The following is a 24651-nucleotide window of genomic DNA, read 5'->3' on the forward strand; positions in this document are numbered from 1 at the left end:
CATTTTATATTATCTACAATGTATTCTCAAAGTTAACATCCTTACTTATTTTACAATTTTTTAAGAATATAGTTTTCTTACATTTACGAAAGTTTTAAAACTGACCCTGATTTTGGGGCAAACTTTTGCTACATTATTTTACCCTTGTAAGGTATTAAAATTTTAGTCAGTACCTCACAAGACAGTGAAGAAGTCGTTTCCGACCCTATAAATTATATAGTCTTGATCAGAATCGAAACCGGAATGGATCTAGTCATTTCCAGTGAAAAAATTAATTTTCAAAATTTTTTCAAAATTTACAAATTTTTTCAAAAGTTACAAATTTTATAAAAAATGGTCAAAATTTGATAAAAATTTCAATTTCTTAAATTTTAAAACTTAGTATGCAGATTTGTTAGCGCTACAAAAACTAGAATATAACACTTTTTTGAATTGAAATTAATGCAATTTTGGCTTAGTTATGATATTTTAAAAATACACAATTTACCCAAAAAATTAGCATATAAAAATGTCGATTTAATTATACTTAGAATACACATATGTAAGGGTTTTTTGTAGGTTTACGAAGGGCAAACATCAAACTTCCTTTCTTGTTTCAATTAAGTTTTATAGTTTTACCTTGGTAGAATTAAACATTTCTCTGCGTGCATTTGCTGTGATTCCACCTTTTCGATAAGCAATGCAATTCAACTGCTACTTCCTCCTCCACCAAGCCCCAGCATAATTTTCCATATTTCATGCTGCATGCAACAATGAATGCGAAGTGGGTTAAACGAATGCAACATGCGCCCTCATGCAATATATGTTATATTTCAGATTGGTTATACCAGCAGGAGACTTCCTGCATTGTGGCATTAAATAAATGCTCCTGTTTATGATTGGATTTGGCATTTGGTATTAGATTTTTAGAAACAAATAAACAAAGGCTTTAAGTGCTTGAAGAAGGGATTCAAATATTGTATTCGTTTCTTCTTTACATTGCTATTATTATTCTCTGGTTTAAGCTTACTGTGTGTGTATTGCAAATACAATCAGAATTTGGTAATTAAAGCAGACCAAATAATTTTTGTTTAATGAGACACTTAGTCGTGCGTTTCCCGGTTTATGCCGCATTTGAATATATTAAGTAAAATATTTTAGAGGCTTTATCCACTCAAAATAAATAGCTGACAGTCAATTATACTTCAACTTGAGTAAATGCCTAGACGCGGGCACACTTAACACACTTTACACTCAATTTACCCAAGGAGAGGGGATTGCGCAGAAGGTGCTTCATCTCCTGGAGGAGGCCGCCTCAAATACAAACAAAAAAAGGACGAAAAAACCCTTAAGAAGCAACCAAGTGGGAGGCAAATTCAGCCCACTTAGCGGCCGTGTCAAAGGGAAGCGAAATGTCGAAATGAATTTTCAGACAGTGAATTATGCTTTTCATTTTGCTTTCCCTGTATATTCGCGTACTTCCTGGCTTTCCTCCTCCCTGTGGGCGGTATCTTAATTACCTGCAATTTCGTGGCCGCAAAGTACAAACACACACAAAAAACAGGGCTGCGTCGTGGAAGTGGCAACAAAAGGTTCCAAAAAAAAGGGAAAAGGAAGCACCTTCAATAGAGCGTTTTAATTTCAATGGGTTACTATGGCCGTGGACCCAACTCTCGTAAAAGGATATGCTTAATGTATGGATTTTGTTTGGCCATCTCCTTGAGGGCTCCTTGAGGCTCCTTTTGGTAATACAAGCGCGGCGAAATGGGCCCCACAATAGATATAATACGCCATAACTTAGCATAAATTACGTGGGTTGGTCGCGGGGCGGCATAATTGCTGTTTATGCATACTTAATCAACTGGCCAAAGTCGAAACGCAAAGGATTTAATGATAGAGCTGGACGGAGCTCCTCCTCGCTGATGGGATCTGCGGTTATCCGAAAGTACAAAAGCTACGAGCAAATTATGTCCGAGCACGGAATTCGCTTAACAACTTCAATTAGTTTTCTGGTTTAAGTTTCAGTCCACGATTTGTGGAGTGATTGGTTCTGCTTCTGCTTCTGGTCTTCCACAGGATCTGAGGACATCGATGGTCATATCTTGAGCAATCCTGAGGCATGCTAGACTGGGGAAATGACACTGGCTGCCAATCAATCTGCCACTCACTTGAGACAGCCGTGTGAAGATGGACATTTGTTAAAACAAGCCTCTACCAGGAGTTGAAGGAAAGTGCAAAGCTGCACGGAGAGAAATAAAGGGGGCATGGAAAAGATCTATTATTGCTTTCTTTAATTAAAATATTAATTTTTTATCTATAAGAAACTTCATACGGAATATATATAATAAAAGTTTGCATACTTTAGAAATTTCCTTAATTAATATATCCTACAAATCTTTTGATTACAACTCCATAACCCAATTTTCTCTTAAGCCATCTTAATGTAGTGTCTCTCTATCTTTGATAATTTCCTCAGGGTATATTTATGAAACATTTTGAATTATTTATTCCACTCTGGAACTCATTAGCCGGGATTTAGCGAGTGGGTTGGTTGGCTCGTGATTGGTAGCTCGTGGAGAAGGAATCTTTAAAGCCCGGAAAAGCAAGTGACCCGGTGGCAGAACATTAAGAGCAGCTGACCTTTGACTCGCTTAATCCGCATCTCACTACATTTCACTCTGTTTAGTGGCACTTGACTGCCGGAATCCATTCACAGGACACTCGAGTTCGTGTCCGTGTCGTGGCGCACAAAAGCGGGCGCTAATTGAAAGGGAATTTTCTGCAAATGTGTCCCTAATTAATGTTGCAACATTTGTTGCTAAAAGTTTCGACTTTTGTTGCCCCAGAACAAGTAATTAGAGCTTGTCACAAAAGGAACCCGGTTGCCGGCTGCCCGGCTGTCGGCGGTTTGGCCATTAAACAACCCAATAAACAAGCTAATGAACATCAAATGGGACTTGTGACACGACAAAAACACAAGACTTTGAGCCCGGCCACAGAAAGGCGGCCAGAGGTTCTTGGCCACAACTCACTTCCCCTTTCTGCATCTTTAATTTAGTTATGCGCGCTTTTTTAATTGCTCATTACACACGGACGTGGCCCGTACCTGTGAGAGGTGTGGGTGTGGGGTTTCGCCCCGCAATCCACCTTTTCTTTTCCTAATGCAATTCTCATGCTGCCCATTGCATATGAAAGCAGCGCCAACGCATTGCCAAGAGAAATGTGTTTATTTATGCCATGTGATGCTTTTCTAAGAGTTGGAACCTTGCCACATGTGCCATGTCCCATAAATATTACGCATACGCCGCATTGCCGGCAAGCCGCTAACCTGGTTTATCCCAGACAAAGCAGGGTCCCAATTTATCATTAGAATTGCATTAGAGCAAGCATTTGCATTTCAACTTGGTTGAAATCCAAGCCAAGAACTAAGTAAGATTCAGAGGTATTTACTCTTCGGTAATTTTTTTATAAATTTTCTGAACTAAAAATATTTTTACTTGTAGGTATTAAGTTTGTCAGTGTGCCAGTTTCTGAGTCATTTCAATGGTAGGCTTTACCTATCTTATCATTGTCAAGAGCTGGGAAAAGACCTTTTGTTTTTAACTGACTTTGGTAAATCAGTTTTTCACGATCATGTATAGACCATAAATAATAATTAAAATAAGGGGAAACACCAGGCATTAGATAATGTTGAACTAAACATAATTTGGTGGTAAAAATAATGGCTTCTTTGTATGATTTACGAACAGTTTTTGGGAGATATTTTCAAGGTTCTCTAGCTAGTCTTTGTCAATGTGGTAAATTATAGGCTCAATTTTAATCATACTTTGTAACTTTACATATATGTATATACTTAAAGTATTTTTACCCGAATCAATTAAGATAAATCTTCAACTTTATAAACACATGCTCATATAAATTTCCACACGCAACAAATTGCGAACTTGTAACCCAGCCTTGCCTCTGACATTTTGCCAACTAACAGTTGTTGGCCAAAAAGTTTCAAATGCCGCCGCCCCCAAATTGCCACAAACAGAGTTTTTGTCAACGTCTGCGGACCACGCCCCGAAAATCATTTTAATTGCAATTACCGCTGCCACACTACGTTGCGGCCTGTGGCAGAGTCGCTAGTGCCAATTTCTGGAGACGTGCCCAGAGGCTTCTATTTAAAATGAAAATTTAATGACAATTTGATTTGCAGCTGTCAACACTTTTGGCCAAGACGCCAAAAGTCTGCGACAGGCGACTTCCGGTGCGATAAATGGCGGGTGTGTGTGATGGTGTGCGGGTGTTCGTGTTATGTGATGTGTCAATAACTTAGCGCTTTAGCAAAAGTGTTTTTGTGGGCCAAGTGTCTGGCCTGGATTAATGTTGCAGTTAATGCCAACAAGTGTCTGAACAAGGGCCCGAGCATGAGCTTGGCAATCCGCGCGTGATTAATGGCCAAAGTGGCTCCTCTGCGTTATCTAAAGAGCATATCGATGTTCAGCGAACGGCGAAGGCTGCAAATCATATTCAGATGGATTTAGGGATGGGTTTTGAACTGAAATGGAAAATCTGTTTTCGAAACAGTAAGGCAAAAATATGGAGCAGAAAAAGATAGCAAAAGGAATATTAAGCATTGTTAATGAAATTATTAAGGTATCTGACTGCCTTTAACTTTGTTCTATAATAACACTTTAAAGCATTAATTGATTTAATTTGTTATTAAATGTAATAATTAAGGGATGTTTTAAAAGTTATATATAATTAAATAATCTATCTAATCCATACAAAATATATCGCAAATCAATTCTGTTTATGCCATCTCTAGGAGGTGTTTCAAATCGGAAGTGACCACCAACAGGTGTCTCTGGTCATGTTCGTGGCTCGTGGCCCGCCGCAGCTAATTTATGGCCAACAGCATGGTGCCGCAACGCATACCATCCTCCAATATCCATCCTTCCCAGCCTCCTCCTCATCTTCATCCGCATCCCCGTCCTCATCCCATCATGCGGGGCCAAGCCCACGTTGCAATTGATTAATGTCAGAGCTGCAAATTAAGCTGAACACACGTTGCCCCTTGACTTTAATCGGGAGATGCGAGAGCATACGAGTCTGAGCCACCTTGGAGTGTGCCTGGCTGGGATATATATATGTGTGTGTGTGATGCTTCATTAGCGCCGACAGGAGAGCACAAAGGAGGCGATGCCGCCGGTGGCTGCCAGCTGTTGGCTCTGCGGTGACGTGAACTGTCACCAGCAGGAGGAGCCAATGCCTACGACAAGCTAAGGGGAACCAGCCGAAAGCCAGCGGGCGGGCTGGCTAAAAGCGTTGGCCTGTCATTCGCAGAGGCACAGAGTAGCAGAGCTGCTGAGAGAAACTATTTTCCGCACTCGAACCGCCGCTAGATGGCTGGAAAAGCTGCTCCCAATAATTCCTTTGGCTAACGATCTTTGTTACGGGGCCCACGACTAAATGCCGGTGCAAGAATGCAAGCAGAGCCTTATCTAAGTGCACTGAGGGAAACGTTGTCCATGCAACTATATAGTACATATTTAAACTAAATGAAAGATTACAAAACCAAAAAAAAAAAACAAAGCTCCAAGCTTTAGAATTGAAAAGAATTAATTTGATTACCAGACAAAAGCATGCGAGTAATCGTGAGGCTCTGCAAGGCATCTCATTATTTTGGCCAGTGTGTGTGGGGGAAAATCACGATTCTTCCCGGTACCGGGGTACGGTGCTGGGGACCCAGGAATGGTCATGACAACGAGGCCTCCGCTATCTGGCTATCTGGCATCAGCAGCTGCTGCTGGCTGATGTTTAGCCAGCGGACAAATAAGTTGATGTTGATTGTTTTTGCCCGGCTGCTGATGCTGCTGCTGCGGCACGTAAGCGATACTGACAGTCCAAGCGAGTCCGAGTCCATGGGATGGGGTCCATCTGGCCAAGCGAAACTTAATTTCTACATTTTCCGGCAGATAAAGCCCAGAGTGGGTAAACTGGTAGCCGCACAGTGGGGCAAAGTCAGGCAGCCAGCGATCCAAGAGGCGGTGCACGCATCTAGCACGCATCTCTCCATTAGACGCTTTTAGTGATTGTTAAATTCCAATTAACAACTTTTTCTGCCAGTTGGGCCTCTGATTGCCAGGGCATCTTTGGGCTGCCTTTTAAGGCCACGCCACTCCGGTCCAGGTTCCCAGAGAACCTGGAGAACAAGTTGTCGTTTTGGCCAACGTTAATTGAACCCGCACACACTGGGCCATGTAAGCGTCGCATAAGTTGTGTAGTTTGTTTGTTTGTTTTGGCCATGTCTTAGAATAGCCCTGCCCCTCTAAGCCCTCTTGGCACACTTGGCCAGAACGACAACTGTTGCAGGTTTTACACAGCAAGAAAGCATTTTTTTAAAGGTTTATTATATGTAATTTCAATAATCTATGATTATATGGGTGAACTTTGAGTTGACAGGTTGAAAGAAATTCTTGTAAACTTCTGTATTTATTGTATATTAAAAAATAAAAAAATAAATATAAAAAAAATATAGATATTTCGGTTGAATTGAATATTTTTGTACTTAAACAGTATTAATACTTTAATATTTAATAAAGTGCTTTTAATGATAAGAAGACCTGTGATAATTCTCTTTTACTCTTGTGTTATTTTTATTATTTCTCACTAAAAAGACATATGAATTAAAATGAACTCAATCCATTGACATATCAAGTTAATCGCTTAATTTGTTGCCATTTGTCCCACTTGTTGTGTGAGTCACGTCGTCAAGCGATTTTCCTGCATTGTAATGCTTTATGGAGTCCCATAACAATTAATTTTAATTTTCCTGAATTTGCGTATGGCCAGTATGGCCTTAACAATGACGTTGGCCGTGCGATCCCATCAACGTTTGATCATCGGGCCCACTTCCCAACTGGCCACACGAGGGGGTAATGAAAATTAATTGAAAAATTGATTGAAATTGTGCACTGAGCGGTTCAATCAGCGCTAGTCTTTTTGTTATTGTTTAGACCTCTCCGTCTTTTCTCTTTTTTTTTTTCTTTCTCTAGTTTTCTTGTGGGAAGAAAAACCGCACGAGGTGGAAAATTGCGATTCGAAAATAGCTCAAAATTTGCAATTAATTTTTGGAAAAATGCTTAATACAATAAACATTGATGCCGCAGATGAGCCTAGGCTGATGATGATTTTGAATCCACATCCGATTGCCTGTTATGTAACGATGCTATTGAAATGACTGGACAGCAAATTAATTTCGGGAGCCGGTCGATTAGGAAATATCAATCAATCGACAAAAGCCACAAATGATGCGTGGTTGATGGCAAATAAAGGAATTCGAAGTGAGTTGTTTTCTGTGCTTATTGGCGGAAATTGTTTACATGGACTTCTGCATAGCATAAATCATGGCCAAATGGGTTTCAGTTGGGCATAATAAATGAAATTCTCTATGGATAATAACAACATAAAAACAGAAAACTAATAACTAGAGTAGAACTTATAATTACCAATTGCCAAAGCTCTTAAAAATGTTTTTCAATGTCTTAATAAATAAATTGAACTAATTGTTATTTTTATGGTGTTTATGGAATGTTAATGTTGTATTTCAGATGGGCAGAAGCTATTCATAGATTAATTTATTTGTAAAATAATTTTAATCATTCATTAACAAACCCATAAAAAACTCCTCTAATGATTTTTTAATTGTTTCTCCCATTTACTTGTTAAATTCTATTGACATTCATTGCAGCTATTTTACAGTGACCCATAATGGGTACTCAGACAGCGAATGAATAATATTTGAATAACATTTAAGAAGCATTCGCAGTCATTACCTTATCTGTTTTTTTTACTAGAAAATGAACTAGTTGTATCTAAGCGCAAAAAAGATATAGTGTACTTCCTGAATTACTTGCTGCAACTGCGCAAAGTAAAGATTTCTATCTTTTGAGAAAGCTACCATGCCCTCGTATATTATCTCTGGCAATATTTACTCATTAGACGCTGCATTATGGCTCACGTGGACATAAACAAAAGCAGCAAAAAATAATATATATATATATAAATGCATTTTCCAGACTATTCCCGGGCATCATCCTGGCTAAGAGATAGCGCTGGGCCAGAATTTATTGTTTAAAGTAAAAGCGTAAAAGCAAATTCATGCCGCGCCTGCAAGACCCACGCTGATTACACTAGTTTTCAAGAAATTACTTTATCTACAATGTTTCTGAAATGTTTTTTAGTAAAGTGATCATTTCAATTTAATATTTGAATTTTGGAAAAGGTTTATATTATTTTAATTTAGTATATTTCTAATGTCTCTCTTTTAAGATACAGTATCTGTATCTCAGAGAAGAGTTTAAGGTTTTGATTTTTACTTGATGATATCTGTTCCCTGTAACCCAGTGTTATATCGGCCATGGTGTGGCATATATATACCTATGTATCTTTGCCTAGTATCTATGACATCCACGTTGCAATACAAGCGCCACGTAAGCGACTAATGGCAAATAGCTGAAAGCCAAACAGCTAACAGCAAATAGCGAATATATAGCCGGTGGCAAATTGTTTGCTTTTGGCCGCCAGGCTCAACTTGTTACAGTGACAAATGGCAGCAGATACATCATGATCATCGGGGGCATATAATGATAGTGTCGTGTCGTGCTGTGAAATCATCATCGATTGCAGATTGTGCGTTTAACAATTAAAGACCAAGACATTTTCTTTTTTGTCTTTTTTGGCCAGATCGTAAAGATTTATCGCCTTAAAGCGTGCGTCAGCATTGAGCTGGAAATGAGAAAAATCAGAAATCAAACGAGCCCAGAGAAATGCTGCTGCCGTTGATTTATGCATCTGCTCCTGGCCAGGATTCGGTATCCAAACAAAGCCAATTCACACGAACATACACACTGAATAGATTGGCACTAACTAAATCCTTTGAGCGCCTCTTCCCCAATCAAGAATTTGCATAATGGTCGAGCATTGAGTGAATATCTTAAAGAATTCTTTCATTCAGGTCCTCACATACGAAAAAGTCATGCCAGCAAGTTCCGGTTTACACTTTCACACTTTTTTCACACGATTTCGATTTTTTATTTTTAGGCTTTTCTATTTTTGCAATAGTAGTACTATTGGCCCATAGTAGAAACTATTGTTTACAGAACACTGAAAGATGTTGTAAATTTAGTTTAGTTTGTAATAAATTATTCAGGAATAAACACTTTTGCAGAGAAGGTAAGGTGATAAAGGAAGACTACAAAATTGTAGAGAAAACTAATGTTTAAAGATGCAAGTTGAAGGTTTTTTGATACTATTTTAAATAAAATTTATCTTCCTAGAAATAAGGTAACTAAATATAAAGGCTTTTTAATTTAATTGGCTAAGTATTTAAACAGAAAATTCTATAAGTTCTCTCTGCGAAAATTTGCAAACACTAATATGTACTTTTAAAGCTCATCAGAATATGCTTAAAATCTCTTATCTTTTGATCATTTTGAAACCTTAAATTCACTATTATTCGGAGTTTCTTAAAAACGAAATTTAAGCGAATTTAAAAACCAGAACGTTTGTCATAATTTCCGGTTCCCAGCAGCCGCAACGTCAAACCCATGTGTGTGAGTTAGTTATGAAATATTTCTAGGGGCCATTGTGTGCGTTTGGCTTACCGTGAAGTAGGAGGAGGCTCGCACAAGGAATTCCTTCTAGACAGCCGGCCGCATATCCTGCGGCGTTGCAGTGCTCGGCACCAGGACTCGACACCACCGACACAGAGGGACTACTCTGGCAGGGCTTTTCCCGCTGCAGCCGCTCGTTGACGTTGTCGGCAGTTAATTGAATTAGTTGTTAATTTATGGCTATGTTTTCACTGGGAATTTCGTGAATGTGCCCGGGGTGAAGCAGCCAGGAAGCCAGGATGCCAGGAAGCCAGGAGTAGCTTTACGCCCGTCCTCGACTCTATTGTGACACCGATGGCGTTGAAGATGGAGACTGAGAGTGGGTCTTGGACTTGATTAAATGCCTGCCACTTAGATGGGCATTTAAGCGCTCCAGTTCTGATGACAATGGCAGGCGGGTATATAATATAAACACACACGCACACCCCAGCACACACTCTCACACTCACTTTTCAATGGTCGGTTCTCAAAAAACTTTTTATTGTGCACCCATTCGGGATTTAATGAGCGTTTCCCACTCGCACTCGCTCTAGCACTTGAAATCACTTTAACACTAGGTTCAAATCGCAGTCGAATTTTCCTGATACGAATTTTCCGTTTTTCCGCGGCACAACCGTCAACGTTGAGTGAAATTCTAGTTTGAATTTTGCGCGCGCGCTTCCAATTGGACTGAATCCCATCCGCGTGCCACAAAAACTGGCAGCCAGCCGGCCTTCATCGTTGCCGGCAACAAAGTTGCCCAGCATGGCATGTTGCCAGCAACATTGTTATCAACGCTCCAGTAACAGAGCTTTCTGTAAGCTTTGCACTGCAGATTCGGCATGGGGTAGTATTTGTTGCTCGCAACTTGTTGTGCCGGCTTTCTGCTTATCAGAATTTCATGCAGCTCCAATAAGACGCGGCGAGACGGATTGCTGCCAATTGGACTGTGCTTAGCGCCAATCATTAAAAACTCGAGTTTAATTACCGTCTTTAATCAGTTGTATTCTAATTTAAGATTCGTCTATCAGCAGTTAAAGTCATTTCGAAAAGACCAGCCTCAATTTTGCACACTTGTTGATATTTTCAACATTTTTCAAGAGCTTTTAAAAGGATATTTGATGGGTTTTATATCTGGGTTTGGTCTTGGCTTTATGTCCTTTGAAAAGCTAAAACTGATATAAGCTTTTTAGATATAAAATATTTAGTTTTAGTTCTGAAGCATATATAAAAATATGCAAATATTCTAAAGATTAACATTCGGTTTTGACCGACAAATGGCTTCCGAAACTACGTCAAAAGATACGACTTTTTATACCCCTGAAAGGTATTATAACATTATTCAGAAGCTTGTAACGTAGTGAAGGAGTAATTTCTGGTCCTATAAATCATATATGTTCTTGATCAGCATCGATAGCAGAATCGATCTAGACATCTCCGGAAAATATTAAATTTTTTTAAATTTTCTTACAAATTCAAAAAATTTTTCTTCCCAGAGTCAGTTTCAATTTTTTTTAAATTTTTTTTTATAGGAGCATTTATAGTAGAGCCCAGAATTATTTCGTATACGCACTGTTGTATTGAGTATTTGAAATTCAAGAAAAAACTTTTTAGCCGCCAAAAAGATTTATTTTTAAGAACCTAAAAATACAGTTTCTTAAGACACAATCCCCAAGAATATAATTTTTTAAGCAATAACCAACAAATCCAATGATTCATAAAACTCACAGAAAACCCAACCCATTTTACAACCGCTTTCCCAAGTTGATAGATGACTTTAGCAGTTAGTCAGTTTTCAGTTCGAGGCCCGACCTGAAGGCGTTTAGATAAAGTTTAGCCAAGATTGGAATCTGTTAGATATGCTTGGGCCACTTGATAGATTGCCTCGCATATGGCTCCAGATAGTCAAGACTTCTTGAGATAATATATCGCTTGTCTGGTAATTGTTACTGACAAATGTTGACACCCTACCACGACCCCCTCGCCATCTGCCTGATAACTCAGCAATTATCTGTAATTGATAGAGCAAACCGATAGGAAAAGAAACCGAAAGCGTGTAGAAAATAATACCTATAAAGCCGCTTTTAATTTTATTTGCCAAATTCAGTTCCCAAAGCGGATCGCTTTGATTGCTTGCCGCTAATGCCAGAATAAACACTTGCCAAAGTCTTTCTTTTAAAGCTCTCTATGTTTTTATTGGCAAATTCCTTCTTTAGCTTGAGTACATATATTATCAAAGAAACTTTTGCCGCTTTAGGACACGGTGTAGGTGAAAGCAAAGCCAGCCTCATTCTGTCTGTAGATGTCGTCGCTGTTGAAGAGAACCATCAGGGGACCGGGATTGTTGCCTAAAAAAGTGTTTAAAAAATGTAATGGGAACTCATAAAGGTAATTATGAATCATTTTAGGGATATATCTATAAAGGAAAGTATTGAATTTAAGAGAAAATATTGATCAATATAAACTTGATGATGGATTGAAATAATAGAAAACAAATCTCGTGTTTTCACTATTTCTTCTTGAGGTGTATTATTCAATATATGATCTAAATAAAATATTTAATATTAATTTTAAGTTAAATATATGATTCAATTTTTAAATATTTTTCCATAATATTTTCACCTTATCAAGTGTTATGTTAACTAGTGTTTTTCGCAGCTTTTCCGTTGGAAAAGCTCACGTAAACTTACTTGTAATAACCACGTCCTTTTTGATGGAGCCACAGAAGTAGGTGGCGTGCGTGTGACTATCCTCCATGGTGGCCTGGGGCACCATCAGGAAATCAGCATCCAAGTCGCTGGTACTGGAGCTATCATAGCAGTTATTATCAGTCATCATGGTGCTAGCCTGTTCCTGGGCACCCACATTGAAGTAATAGGCGCGGATGCTTTAAATTAATAATAATCATTAGTGAATTAAATTATTATTCTATAAATAAAACTCACTTAAGACTTGTAGTATCTACATCACGACGGAAGCAGATGGCGTAGTTCATCTTGGAAGGATAGATGCCATCGCCCTCGTTGTAGTTGAAGGACTTGACCACACCCTTGGACTCGGGGAAGTACTGCAGGCAGCCAGGAGGAGCCACCCAGAAGCCATCCTTAATAGAACTGGCACGACCCTCAATGGTCAAAGGCTCATCATCAATATCCAAGGAGCGGACAGAGGCTCCCGCCGGGCACTCCAGTTGGGTCACAATCATATTCCAGCTGGGTATGACCTCTCCATAGGTTCCAGCACGATCGGCCAGTCCAATCTCCAGATCCACCACAGTATCGCCATCGGTGGCATTGAAGGGCACATAGATATGCTGCCACACCTCGGCACCGCACAGACGCAAACCATTGACCTCAAAGTAATCCTTGTTGCACTCGGCGTAGGTCAGACCCGAACCCTGGCTGACCAGCGAGGGCTGGGCCAAGTCCATGGCGAAGTCAATGCGCAGCTGGCACACATATTTGCTGTAGGCCTTCACATGGTACTCGCACAGCCTTGGCGGATTCGTCGGGTTAATCAGGTTGATGTTCTTCGAGGAGGTAGTACCGCCACACGTGGGCTTGGCCACCGAAGCGGCCTCGATGGTGGAGAATGCCGCCACCAGGAGGAGCAGGCTGCCTGTTGCACTAAACGTCTTCATCTTCGTTCTGACAATGAGTCTTCGAAGCGGTCAGTCGCTGGCTTTTTATTGCCCGGCCGCAATCTCACCTGTCCGATACACCTATCTCAACCAATTGCCCACGTTTTCAGTGTCAGCGTATATGATCGATCGATGGCATTATCGGCTTTCCGAAGGGGGCACCTGCGAAGCTCTTGGGGTATCCCTAAAAATAGTTGAGGTGATTTTTTATAGTTAACTAAGGGGAGAACAAAGAGAGGATTTTAGAGGAAATGGGTCCGAAGTTTTTTGACCATTCCAGCTTGCAATTGAATTATAAGATCGAATGGGAAATAAATAATAGATAAGCCTAAATTATTCAATCTTTATTGATATTTTTATATGACAATTTTTTCGACAAATCATAGCTTGAAAAGCTCATTTCTTAGCCAAAAAATCATTAATTTTAGTTCGGAAAGCAGTTCAATGTTAGTTTTTATAAGGTTAAAAAATCTGCATACATTCAGTAACATTTAAAAAAATTAAAATTGTTATGAATTTTAATTCAACAATTTTGAAAGAAATAGATTTTGGCCGGCATACCGAGATTCGGCGTTTGATGCTGATCAAGATAATATATGATTTATAGGGTCGAAAATGACTCCAAGCTTCTGACTGAAATTATAATACCCTTGAAAGGGTATACAAATGTAGTCCAAAAAAACAATAAAATAAACACTGCCATCTATACTACATACTTTTAATAATCTATTTTCAGCTTACTTGTTATTTTTCTTCACTTGCAATAATTAAGATACTTTCTTATCACATATATTATAATTAAAAGAGCTTCTTATTATTATACTTTATCACCCAACAACGTCTCGGTAAACTTGAGCAAAGCAACAATAATAAATTCTAATTAAATCTTACTGAATCCCTGTGATTAGTGATAAAGTTTGACGTACCAACAATTGACAGGGTCTTATCGTGCTTAAATTATTTAGGTATCTTCCTCGACATCAATCAATTGATTGCCATTCCGCTTTCTTAGACGTTTTTCCAAACAACTGAGAATAGAACAAACCTCTTGAGTCTTTTCCATGCATTTATCGCCTTGTTTGTTGCCCAATTTTATGATGTGTTGTTGTGCAATTCAGTAATTGGGGTCTTGTCATTTTCACACCCTATTTTCACTTTTTGACATCATCATCGCCAGCTTCTTCATCATCACAGTGAGTAGATCGTCATCTTCATTTATGATGATAATGATGTGGCGGCGGACACTGATCGATCTTCGCCCAAATGTGAGTAAACATAACCCAGTTTGAACGGATCTAAGATCAGAGTACTGTCCACCTCGTCGAGGTTCAATGACTCGATCACCAGCACATTAATAGGCGCAACTAGACGGGCTCTGAATATTCATGCCGCCGCAAGTGACAAACCGAGCTTCTTCTCCTACCAAATATTGACACGCCGTTGCCTCCGACACGAAAATCTCATCAACGCATTGCCGTATCTCTCGGATTCTTCCGAATTCTTCGTTCTTCTTCGCTTCCGAAGAAGGGCTATAAAAGCACGGCGACCTCCGAAAAACCCAGACAGTCGATGTGAAAGTGATCGTGGGTGCGAAGAGTGTTAAGTTCGAGTGAAACTCCAAGAGGATTACCATGAATGGATATATAAATTGTAGTTTGCTGCTGCTTCTCCTGGGATGTCTGGCCTTTACCCGGGCTCAAACGATTCAGGCTCTGAATGATTCGAATATCTTAGGAGGAGGTTTGGTGGCTCAAGAACCTGGCATGTGGCGTCAGGGCAGGCGGAGGAGTGTCCTGGCCGATAGTTGTCTTACCAACAGCGGCACCACTGGCACCTGCCTCACGCGGTTCAAGTGTATGCGCCAATCGGGCACAGTCAATGGATATTGCGGCACCTACGGGGTTTGTTGTGAAAGTGAGTGGAAAAAACATTAAAAATAAAAATTATAGAAAAGAAGGGAATTCAGTAAAGTATAAAAATATAGCCTATACTTGCTTGAGAATGTTTAAGAGTTTATTTACCATAAAATCACGAAGCAATTTATACTTCATTCGTGTTTTTAATTCGAATCTACTTTCAGTTCTCTGTGTTTATGTTTATTTTTAAAAGTTCGAAACTATTTTTTTAAATGATTCTATCAGGAGAAAATACGCTTGTGAATAATAATACCAACATAATATTAAAATCTTTTTCAGCAAACCTCCAAGTTGGGGCTTCTACCCGCCAAAAGCGAACGATTATCAAGAATCCTGGCGCATTGGTCAACGAATTAAACACCTACACAATCGAGGCCTTTAGCAGCAATGTCCAGCAATTGAGAATCGACTTTGAGCAGTTTGAGTTGGCTCAACCCACGGAAACGGATGGAGTCCTAGATTGCCAGGACTATTTCGAGGCGGATGGCTTTAAGTTGTGTGGTGTGAACAGTGGCCAGCATTTGTACCTTCCCTTCAATGCAGCCGCGGGAGTGGAGCAGGTTACGCTCACCTTTTCGGTGCCCTCGAAATGGACAGGAACCACATGGCGGTTGATAGTAACCCAATTGGAGGGTCCGCCGGCGGGTAGCAGACGTCGTTCCAGCACCTCCCCGGGAACCTTTGGGGCCAGCACAAACTCCCTGCAGGATCTGCGCGACATTTTCGCCTCTCATCATGCTGATTACGAGCTACTGGCTCCACCGGGTTGCCAGCAATACTACACGGAGTTGTCGAACACCATTCGCAGCTTCAACTTCCAGACAGCGGTGACCAGCAACTATATGCCCAACTTGAACTACAACATCTGCATTAAGTCGTCGACCAGTGCCAGCATGATTGAGTGAGCATATCCGAGATCTAATTATAAATAAGGACCAGAGACTTAACCGCATCCGCCCCTACAGATACTCCTTCAGCAAGTTCTCAATGTCCGTGCAGGATGGGGCCGCCGAGGGCTACGATGAGTTCTGTCATGCCACTGTACATACGGCGGGCCGGCAGGAGGACTACCTGATGATACCGCAGGGCATTCTGGCCAAGAACATGGCCTACCAGCCCACCTACTACTGTGGCAGCAACGACAATCTGCTGGTTTATGGTGAGTAGTGAGTGGTTGTGGCGTGGTTGCATCCTCCAGGACACTGACACTCCCTCTTCCCCTTGCAGCATCGCCGCCCTATCTGCTGCACTTCTCCAGCGATGACCTCACCCTGGACAGGAGCGTAGAGACAGGTTTCAGTATGACTTACCGCCTCAGGAACTCAATGCTGTAGGTGGAGAAAAGCTGGTGCTTAATAGGTTTTCGATAGCAGGTTATTTTAGGATTTAATAAACTCGAATGTCTTTAAGAACTGTATCGGCTTTAAGCTGATGTTTTACTCGGTTAATGAGCTTGTCATGCCTCGATTCGTAGGGGATTATGACAATCGCGGGGTTGGAAAACATCAATAGAAACAAATACACACACTATACACAATCAAACACACACTGGCAAAAAGTTGGAGAAACGCATTAAGACGCTTGTGCGGTCAGCGACACGATTATCCTTTTAGTTGCGTAATTAGTGTGATTAAAGTCAAGAGCTCTCAGTCGCTATGGGATGCCCATACCGGATATTCCACCCGCTGGCAATAAGTAGCTATAATCAGTGCTGCCCTTTAAATATTTTAACAACAAATTTAAGAAATATATCAATAAATAATACCTTCAGAGAGTAATGTTTAATATGAAAGGGTTTTTACGGTGTCTGAAGGAAGTTAAGTCTGCTTAGGATCCTTGAAAAGAACGCCATCCCCTCCATGATTGTCAGCACTCGTTCCACTCCACCGATATACAATATATACATATATTCCCGACTATAATGCTACAAAGAAGAGAGAACAAACGAGGGGCCAACAAATACAAATGTATAAAATGCGCCATTGGCAACTTTGAGAGCTCGCAATCGAACCGATGCGGAAACCCACTTCCACTAGCTACTTACTACTCTATATGCCCCCTGCCACCAGCCCGGAGGGGCCTTTCACTTTGACAAGGTGCTAGATTTGGGACTCCGCTAATTGACGGACGGCGCATTCTTCCACCGATCATGGCTCATTTAGCGGCAAACGGCAGCCAGAGTGACTCTCTTGACCACTCACTCAACCTCCACCTCCATCAACTCCACTCAACTAGACTCTACTCACTCGGCCTGGTGTAAATTGTAAAATAAGCCAATCAGGCACAGGTCCAATCCCAATGGTCAATATTGGTTATTGGTACTGGGGGAGTGGGAGTCTCTTTATGGCTGGATTAGTGTGTTCGCACCTGCCAGGTAAGCGGCTACAGAAGCTGCTTGCCCCTATCTTCAATGGTTGCCAAAATAGGGTAACAAAAATAGCAGGGAGTAATAAATAAATAAATAACAGAAACTACAACAAATCGAACGATATGTGTATTTATGAGCAGGCAATTCGTGAAAAGATTGCAAAGAACTTAAGGTATATTTTTAAGTTTTGTATAGGTACTATTGCATTCCCTTGGAGAATGTGATTTTATTATTTATACATTAATAAAATTTGTATGATATTTAAGGGTTAGCTGAGCGCCAAATATAAATCTTAGATTTTTTGTTGATTTAAATAGCAGAAGGTGCTAAACAATGTAATGTTGAATTATTTATTTATATGTTTTATGCTTTTTAAATTAATGTTTTATGAAATTAATATGTTTTGAGAAGTATTTGTTTGTAAACAATGACGGTTCATAAATTTTTTTTTCATTATTTCTTTTAAAGATAGCTTAAGTCTCTTAGTAAGCTTCAACTTTAAATTTATGGATTTTTCTTGTCTGTATTATATCTTTCTATACAATTCTAAGAACTAGAAAGAAAATATTACAATTTTCTTAAAAAATGATATATTTCTAGGGCATCCTACGTTCGTTTCATTTGTCTCAACCTCCATTCTTTTGCTATATTTTTCAGGTGGCAAACAACAAGCCATAAAGCAAAGTTCCCTTCGGAACGGCTTGTGCAGCGGCTTTCCCAGGTACAAAACTGCTAAATGTTGCTCATAAATTAACGCCAAACTAAACTGTTGGAAGGATGGCTTTGGTGGCCAAGCTGAGAGGGAGCTCCTCCTCCTCCGCTCATCCCTTCGGGGGCAACTGAGGCAACTGAGGCTAAATGCTGTGAGTGGCAAAAGATCGACGACAGCCAGCCAGAAGCAGCAAACCGGGCAGCGCGTCGCAGCTGCAGTGAAAATAACGAAAATGCATTTTAAAAACCGACCCATCCCACCCCGAAAAAGCAAACGAGGCAAGCGAAGGACAGAGCGTGGAAAAACAAGGAGCAGCATGGTGTAAAGGATCTGGTGAAAAAAGGGCAAGGGCAGCGTTCCACTGGACTGGCCAGTACCCTTTCGTCCTGCCTGTGTTTGTGTCTGTGTGTGTTTAAGTAATGATTTTGCAAAATATGCGCAAAAGTGCCAACACCAACACCCGGCAATATGGTGCCCTAAATGGACTGTAACCGGAAGTGCGAATAGCATGCAGCTGCGTCCTCGACCAGTTGACCAAGATAAGAAGCTCAAATCGGGCTTAAAGTGTTCTGATGAATCCCTTAAAGCCGCCGCGGTACCCCGCCTCGATTGGTAATAAGCAAAAAGTGGGGAAAATAAACAAAAGGAAAGAAAACTCGGACACACGAATGCAAGCCAATTTGTCACGGTCAGCAAGGGTGTGAAAATGCATGCCAAAGTGCCTTACACAGACAGAGGAGAGACCCAATTTTTGGTTGCGAATGTGGAAATGGAAAATGTAACGGTTGCACTGGGAGAAAATTATACCCAGGTGGGGTAAATTTACCATTCTTATTACTAAAACAATATATTTAAGCTTCCATCTATAAGTATCTTATTTATTTTAATTTATATACATTTTCAGTGATTTTAAATCTAATTGTCACACATTTCAGGCATAACTTAAAACTCAATTTATCTGTATCCTTTTTTAGAAGGAGTAACTACCAAATGGTATCCTAGTAACTAAAATTTTTTCCTCTGTACGCTATCCTTACCCCCTTATTGATGTTGTTGCCTTATCAACACATTGTCGCCAACATGCAGGCTCATGAAATGAAAGGAAAATATTGAAGCTGTCCTTTGTGGCGGGCGGAATGTCCTTTTTATCGAGCGTACCGTATAGCCACCACCCAAAACCTACCCACCACCCACTGAAACGGTCTGCTCTCATAACATTTCTAAAGACAAAAACTGTAAAATCGAAATACAATTGCGATGCATCGAAAGAGAGATGGAGTCACAGGCGAAGAGAGAGAAATGCACTCACGTGTGTTCGGTGTGCGAATTCTTGTTGATTTTCATGGCATATTTTACACAGACTGTAAATACACACACTGCGTGTGTATGTGTGTGTGTGTGTGGAGGGTGTATGTGCCTGGGTGGGTGCAGTAAGAAATAAAATTGAAATGAAATATGCAAACATGAAAAATATGCGCCAGCCCGAAAATATGCTACGAAAAAATTGCCAGTTCACAGAGAGCGCCCGGCAGCACACATAAAAATGCAACGCAGCTTCCACAAACACACACACAGACACACAGGGACTCGCAACACACAATCGCAGGACACCCATACTCTTGCATATGGGCCACTCGGCTGCGATTTATTGCATTATCAATAAAGTGAATAAATTTTGAGGTTATTGTGGCGTGATAACGGCAATTTTTGTACTTGTTCTTGTTTCCCTTGCATACCAATGCCTCTCCTTGTCTCTCTCTGTGTGTGTGTGTGTGTGTGTTGGGTGTGTGTGGGCTGGTGGGTGGGGGCGTGGCTGCACGGTAATACTGTGTAAATGGCGCTGTTAATTAAAAAATCACACCCATGCGTAACGCTCGTTGCCAACAATTAACTGATTAAATGCTTAAGCCGGCTTGGCTTAAAGACTTTCCATACAAACTGAACTGACCGCGTTAAGGGGATATTGTTCCGAACCAAAAGGATATCGAATGCAAAACAGTTTACTTGAGTGGACAATCGAATAACAGGATGGGTATTATGTAGGGATTATGGGGGGTTTTGTTGTTTATTTTTAACAGTTTTCTTTTATATTCCACAGAATTTCCTTTCTTTCTTACTGATAAATGATGTGTCTCATTAGCGTTAATAAAACAATAATAATTACATGCTAATTTAGCTTCTAAATTCCAAGATTCATTTACATTATATGCCTAAATACTTTCCCCATCAATAATTATACCCCATTCCGTGAATTCTTCACTATTGACTTTCCCACACAGCGATTTTGTGAATGAATCAGACAGAACTCGCACTTCTTATTGGCCAGCTAATTCATGCAAGAATGAAAATCTAAGTCCAAGACCGAAACCAAAACCAAAAACCGAAACCAAATCCAAAACCGAAATCCCAGCACAGAGTCTGGGAGACTGACTTCGAATCCAAATTCAAATCCGAGTGGGTGTCCGAGTTACAGTCTGAGCTTGGCCTTTTGGTATTGGTGATGGGGGATTGAGTCCGTATGTATGCAAATCGAGTCGGCGACACGGTAACTGTTTGAACTATGAATTTCTCGCTGTTTGTGTTTATGGAAATTTCGGGAATTATGCAAAACGAACACCCACCGAGTGTGTGTGTGTGTGTGCGTGTATTTGTATTCTAACACCTTTTGTGGGCCGATTGTTTGTCCGAGATGTATGAGTTATAATATGTTAATCGCTACCGTTTGCCTGTTTGCATATTGAATAATTGCCGTTACGTGCGCTCTTGGCCATTGTTGTTGGCCAAGTTGCTTTGTTTATTGTTTTGTTTGCTTGTGGCCTGCTGGTCAATAGGTTTCATTGTGGAAAAATTGGCGTACACATCAAACTGTCAGCAGATCAAACACGGCCCTGCTGCAATGATCCCCCTTCCCGGGTGAAAGGGTTTCCAAGGGATGACGATGATGATGATGCTGTTGATGATGATGCTGATGACAATGACAACGCTGCTGGCAAAGGGTTGGGGTTGGGATTGGGGTGTGATTGGAGTTGGGTTTAGGGGGGGGAATGGGCATTAAAATCCAACTCCATCCCTTAGTGCCGCCCCGGGTGCCTGCATCGCATCTTGGCAAATGAGCGAGCCGAGGCAACGTTTTAATAAATTTGTAAACAGATTTGTTAATTTCAGCATAAAATTTTGATGAGAATTCAGCCATATTGTGCCCGTTGCTTCTCTCCTGGAGAAAGCTTTCATCTCTCTCTCTGTGGATGCCATTGTCTGTGTGTGCGTGCGATGGTGTTAAGTATGCGTGTTCAACACAAATAACGATAAAAACACAAAGTTAACTGCAGGCAGACAGTAACGGGGAAAGGCACTGCAAAAATAATATGATAACAACACTTGCAATTCCTATAATTATATGCAATCAAATTATCTTAATTAAAAAGCCTTGGATATATCTGTGTTTTAAATGTATACCACCTTTTAATCATCTGCTTTCAACTTGGTATCATAAAGTTAGTCAGAAGACTAAAAAGTATTAAAGGAGTCATTTCCGACCATATAAATCATATATATTCTTCATCAGCATCGAAATCCGAATCGATTTGGCATTGTTCGGTAAAAAAATAAAATTTTAAAATTTTTTTAAAATATCAAAATTTTATAAGGGGTTACATCGTTAGAATTTTCAAAATTTGATAAAAATTTAAATTTTTAAACTTAGTATGCAGATTTATAAACCTCATAAAAAGTAAAGTGGGAAAGCTATCCGAATGAAAATTAATGTATTTTTGACTTAGTTATGAGATTTTGAAATTTCGATTTGTCGAAAAAAGTGTCATATCAAAATATCGATTCAAAGACAAACTGCATGGGTATATATTTATTTATATTATTTATTTATTATTTATTTATTTTATTTTTATTATTTATTTATTTATTTATTTTTCTTATTAAACTTGCTTTTTAACAGGAAATACTTGTCTTTGTATTTTTGTTTCTTATTCTTCCTTAAGACACACATGGCGTATACTTAATTTAAGGATCTCCACGTTAAGTATACGCCATGTATGCCGGCTAGCTGACCAGATAGTATTTGCTTTGTTTGCTTTGTATTTGAATTGTATTGAATCTAAAATGAACTCCCAGAACTGTGGCAAGACTGAATCTTTTCAAGGAGTATTTACAAAACATTTCTCTCAGTACATTAAGAGGCGAACGTCGAGTCGGATTTTTAACGCACGCAAATGAAGCTCCCTGCCGCAAAAGTGTATGTGCGTGTGTATCTGAATCTGGCGCTGTGTGTGTGCTGCCTTAAAGGACGACGACAACGATGCTGGCAGCAACAACAATGTGGAGAAAAGGCGTAAGAATTTAATGAAAATCATCAACAAAGTGTAGGCCATTACGGGGCGGTCCTGGGAATTGGGGGGCGTATCTTTTGGGGGCTGGAAATGTAACCAAGTTTATGATGAGCCACGAAAATTAAGACTACAAATGTTTGTTTGGCTTAAATGAGTTTCGTTTCCTCCCTGCGCCTGGCGACAGGTTGTTTGGCCTGGAAATAAAAATAAAAGCGGCTGGCTTTTGTTTCTGTTTCTCCTCTTTTTTTGTTGTGTAAAGTTTAAATGCCAGCGAGACAGTTTACATAATGAATGAAGCGGCGGTTTGGGGCAGGCGTGTGCTTTTTATGGCCATGTTAATTATTAGATAGAATTCGAAATGAGATTCCGCTCGGAATGGTCAGCAAATGTTTGTTTTGCCGCCAGCAGCCGGTGGCAGCGATTTTGGTTTTTGGTTTTTCAGCTTTTTCGTACCCCCCGACGATAATCATAAGCGTAATGGCCAGTGTCGATGAAAAGTTTGGCGCAATGGAGCACGAAACTAATAAGGATAATGCGCGAGTCCTTCCGGCTTTCGAGAAACGGAAGCGCCAGGCATCAGCAAGAAAAACTGTGCAAAAAATAAATTCCACCCAGCTCCTAATTGCATTGCAACAGTTTCCATGTCGCTTCTGTGGCTGCAATTATCGCGAGTGTGCAAAAAAAAAGAAATCCTGTAGGATCCAGCAGGATCCAGGGGGCTTGTGGCAGCGATAGTGGGCGTTATGCGTGTGTGGGTGGTGCACCATAAAAATGCTGCCTCATCTGCCACGAAGAGCCACGGCAAAGTGCCACAAAAACAAACGCATAAAAAGCGACATTTCAACGCGCTTTGGCAAACATTTTCCAGCAGATGCGAATCATATTTGGCTTCGGCTTATGCGAATTTGCTTTCCATTTGTTTTTTTTTTTACATTTTAGAAGTTAGAAAAACCGTGCAAACGCCAACGCCATAATTGTAATGAAACCGGGAAAGATTATCAAAAAATGCACATACATATGTATGTGTATATAACGGGATATGGATATTGATGAACAGATACTTTGTGAAAGTTATATTACATTTGATATATCAAAAGCAAAGCTATGCTGGAAATATGATAGAAAGTTGCATGGTTGTTTAATGTTTATTTTATCTTATTTGTTATTTAAATACTTTTCAAAATTCGGGCAAGTAAAACTATTTTTAAATTGCTTAAAATAAATAAACAAATCACTGAACTGAGCTGTCCTTTTTCTTTACAAAGAAACAATGACAATGTTCTTGCAATTTAATTGAATTATTTCCTTATAGTTGTTTTTAAAGGATATTAAATTTGGAAAGCCGAGGTTTAATTACCAGTTTTCAGTTTGAAATTGATTGTATCGCGAATCGATAATGGCAATTTTTTTAACTAATCAAATTTTAAAAAACTTATAACTAGGCATACATTTTAATTCGGAAAGCAGTTCAATGTTAGTTATTATTCGGTTAGTGAATATGCTTTCTTTAATGCTTATTTTAAATTTAAAATAAAATTACATTTTTTCATTAAATTTTTAAAATGTTAACCATGTAACCCCTTATAAAATTTTGAAATTTCGAAAATTTTCTCAAAAATGTATTTATTACCGGACATGGCTAGTTCAACTCAGCTTTTAATGCTGATCAGGAATACATATGAGATATGGGGTCGGAAATGACTCCATCACTACTTTTTAAGCTACTGACTAAAATTACCCTGGAAAGATATAAATATGTAGTGATAAAAACACTATATACTAAATAATATATATCCATTGTAAAATCATTAACTCTCCAATCTCTGTGACACATTTTCCAGCCTCTGCCCAACTTTAAACCCAACCTTTCTTCTTTGAATACCCCGCTGTGTTGGCCCATTTTATTTTTCGAGAAAGTACAACCGCATAATGTGCCATTTTGCAGCCACACTTTTTTCGCCTTGGCCCGAGAATAGGCAACACAATTTAAATAAATTCAAGCTAATTTGTAAAAAAGTTTGTTTGGCTTGGCGTTCGCTATCGCTTTTTTAC

The 24651-nt window shown here is 39.7% G+C and overlaps 3 protein-coding genes across 4 annotated transcripts in view; 1 reads left to right on the forward strand and 2 right to left on the reverse strand.

Moving 5' to 3' along the window:
* Dh31-R (Diuretic hormone 31 Receptor) overlaps positions 1-10372 on the reverse strand; it is a 31623-nt gene extending 21251 nt beyond the window's left edge. The window contains exon 1 of one of the 2 annotated variants that reach the window (XM_086829115.1): positions 9633-10372. The gene's annotated coding sequence lies outside the window, so the exon portion shown is untranslated. The remainder of the gene's footprint in view (positions 1-9632) is intronic. The other variant, XM_086829114.1, reaches the window with a different exon arrangement.
* Positions 10373-11789: 1417 nt separating this feature from the next.
* LOC110177414 (uncharacterized) lies at positions 11790-13289 on the reverse strand. Its single transcript, XM_020944135.2, has 3 exons — positions 12566-13289; positions 12311-12507; positions 11790-11968 (listed from the first exon to the last, which is right to left on the reverse strand). The coding sequence occupies exons 1-3, from the start codon at positions 13258-13260 to the stop codon at positions 11874-11876; spliced, it is 987 nt and encodes a 328-aa protein (XP_020799794.2). The 5' UTR covers positions 13261-13289; the 3' UTR covers positions 11790-11873.
* Positions 13290-14820: 1531 nt separating this feature from the next.
* Positions 14821-16510, forward strand: LOC110180840 (uncharacterized). The gene is made up of 4 exons (XM_020948519.2): positions 14821-15174; positions 15456-16077; positions 16142-16335; positions 16404-16510. Exons 1-4 carry the CDS (start codon positions 14892-14894, stop codon positions 16508-16510), a joined length of 1206 nt encoding a protein of 401 aa, XP_020804178.2. The 5' UTR covers positions 14821-14891.
* The last annotated feature ends 8141 nt before the right edge of the window (positions 16511-24651 follow it).

This window comes from Drosophila serrata, unplaced genomic scaffold (genome assembly GCF_035046125.1).
Source record: "Drosophila serrata isolate PLE 108 unplaced genomic scaffold, ASM3504612v1 contig_184, whole genome shotgun sequence".
NCBI lineage: Eukaryota > Metazoa > Arthropoda > Insecta > Diptera > Drosophilidae > Drosophila > Drosophila serrata.

Bases quoted from the DNA above. Each gene is read 5' to 3' on its own strand.
- LOC110177414 (XM_020944135.2), bottom strand. From the start codon at position 13,260: ATGAAGACGTTTAGTGCAACAGGCAGCCTGCTCCTCCTGGTGGCGGCA. The intron at 12,508-12,565 runs GTGAGTTTTATT...ATTAATTTAAAG, and splicing joins GTAGATACTACAAGTCTTAA to CATCCGCGCCTATTACTTCA. The intron at 11,969-12,310 runs GTAAGTTTACGT...ACACTTTTTTAG, and splicing joins AAAGGACGTGGTTATTACAA to GCAACAATCCCGGTCCCCTG.
- LOC110180840 (XM_020948519.2), top strand. From the start codon at position 14,892: ATGAATGGATATATAAATTGTAGTTTGCTGCTGCTTCTCCTGGGATGT. The intron at 15,175-15,455 runs GTGAGTGGAAAA...AATCTTTTTCAG, and splicing joins CTACGGGGTTTGTTGTGAAA to CAAACCTCCAAGTTGGGGCT. The intron at 16,336-16,403 runs GTGAGTAGTGAG...TTCCCCTTGCAG, and splicing joins CGACAATCTGCTGGTTTATG to CATCGCCGCCCTATCTGCTG.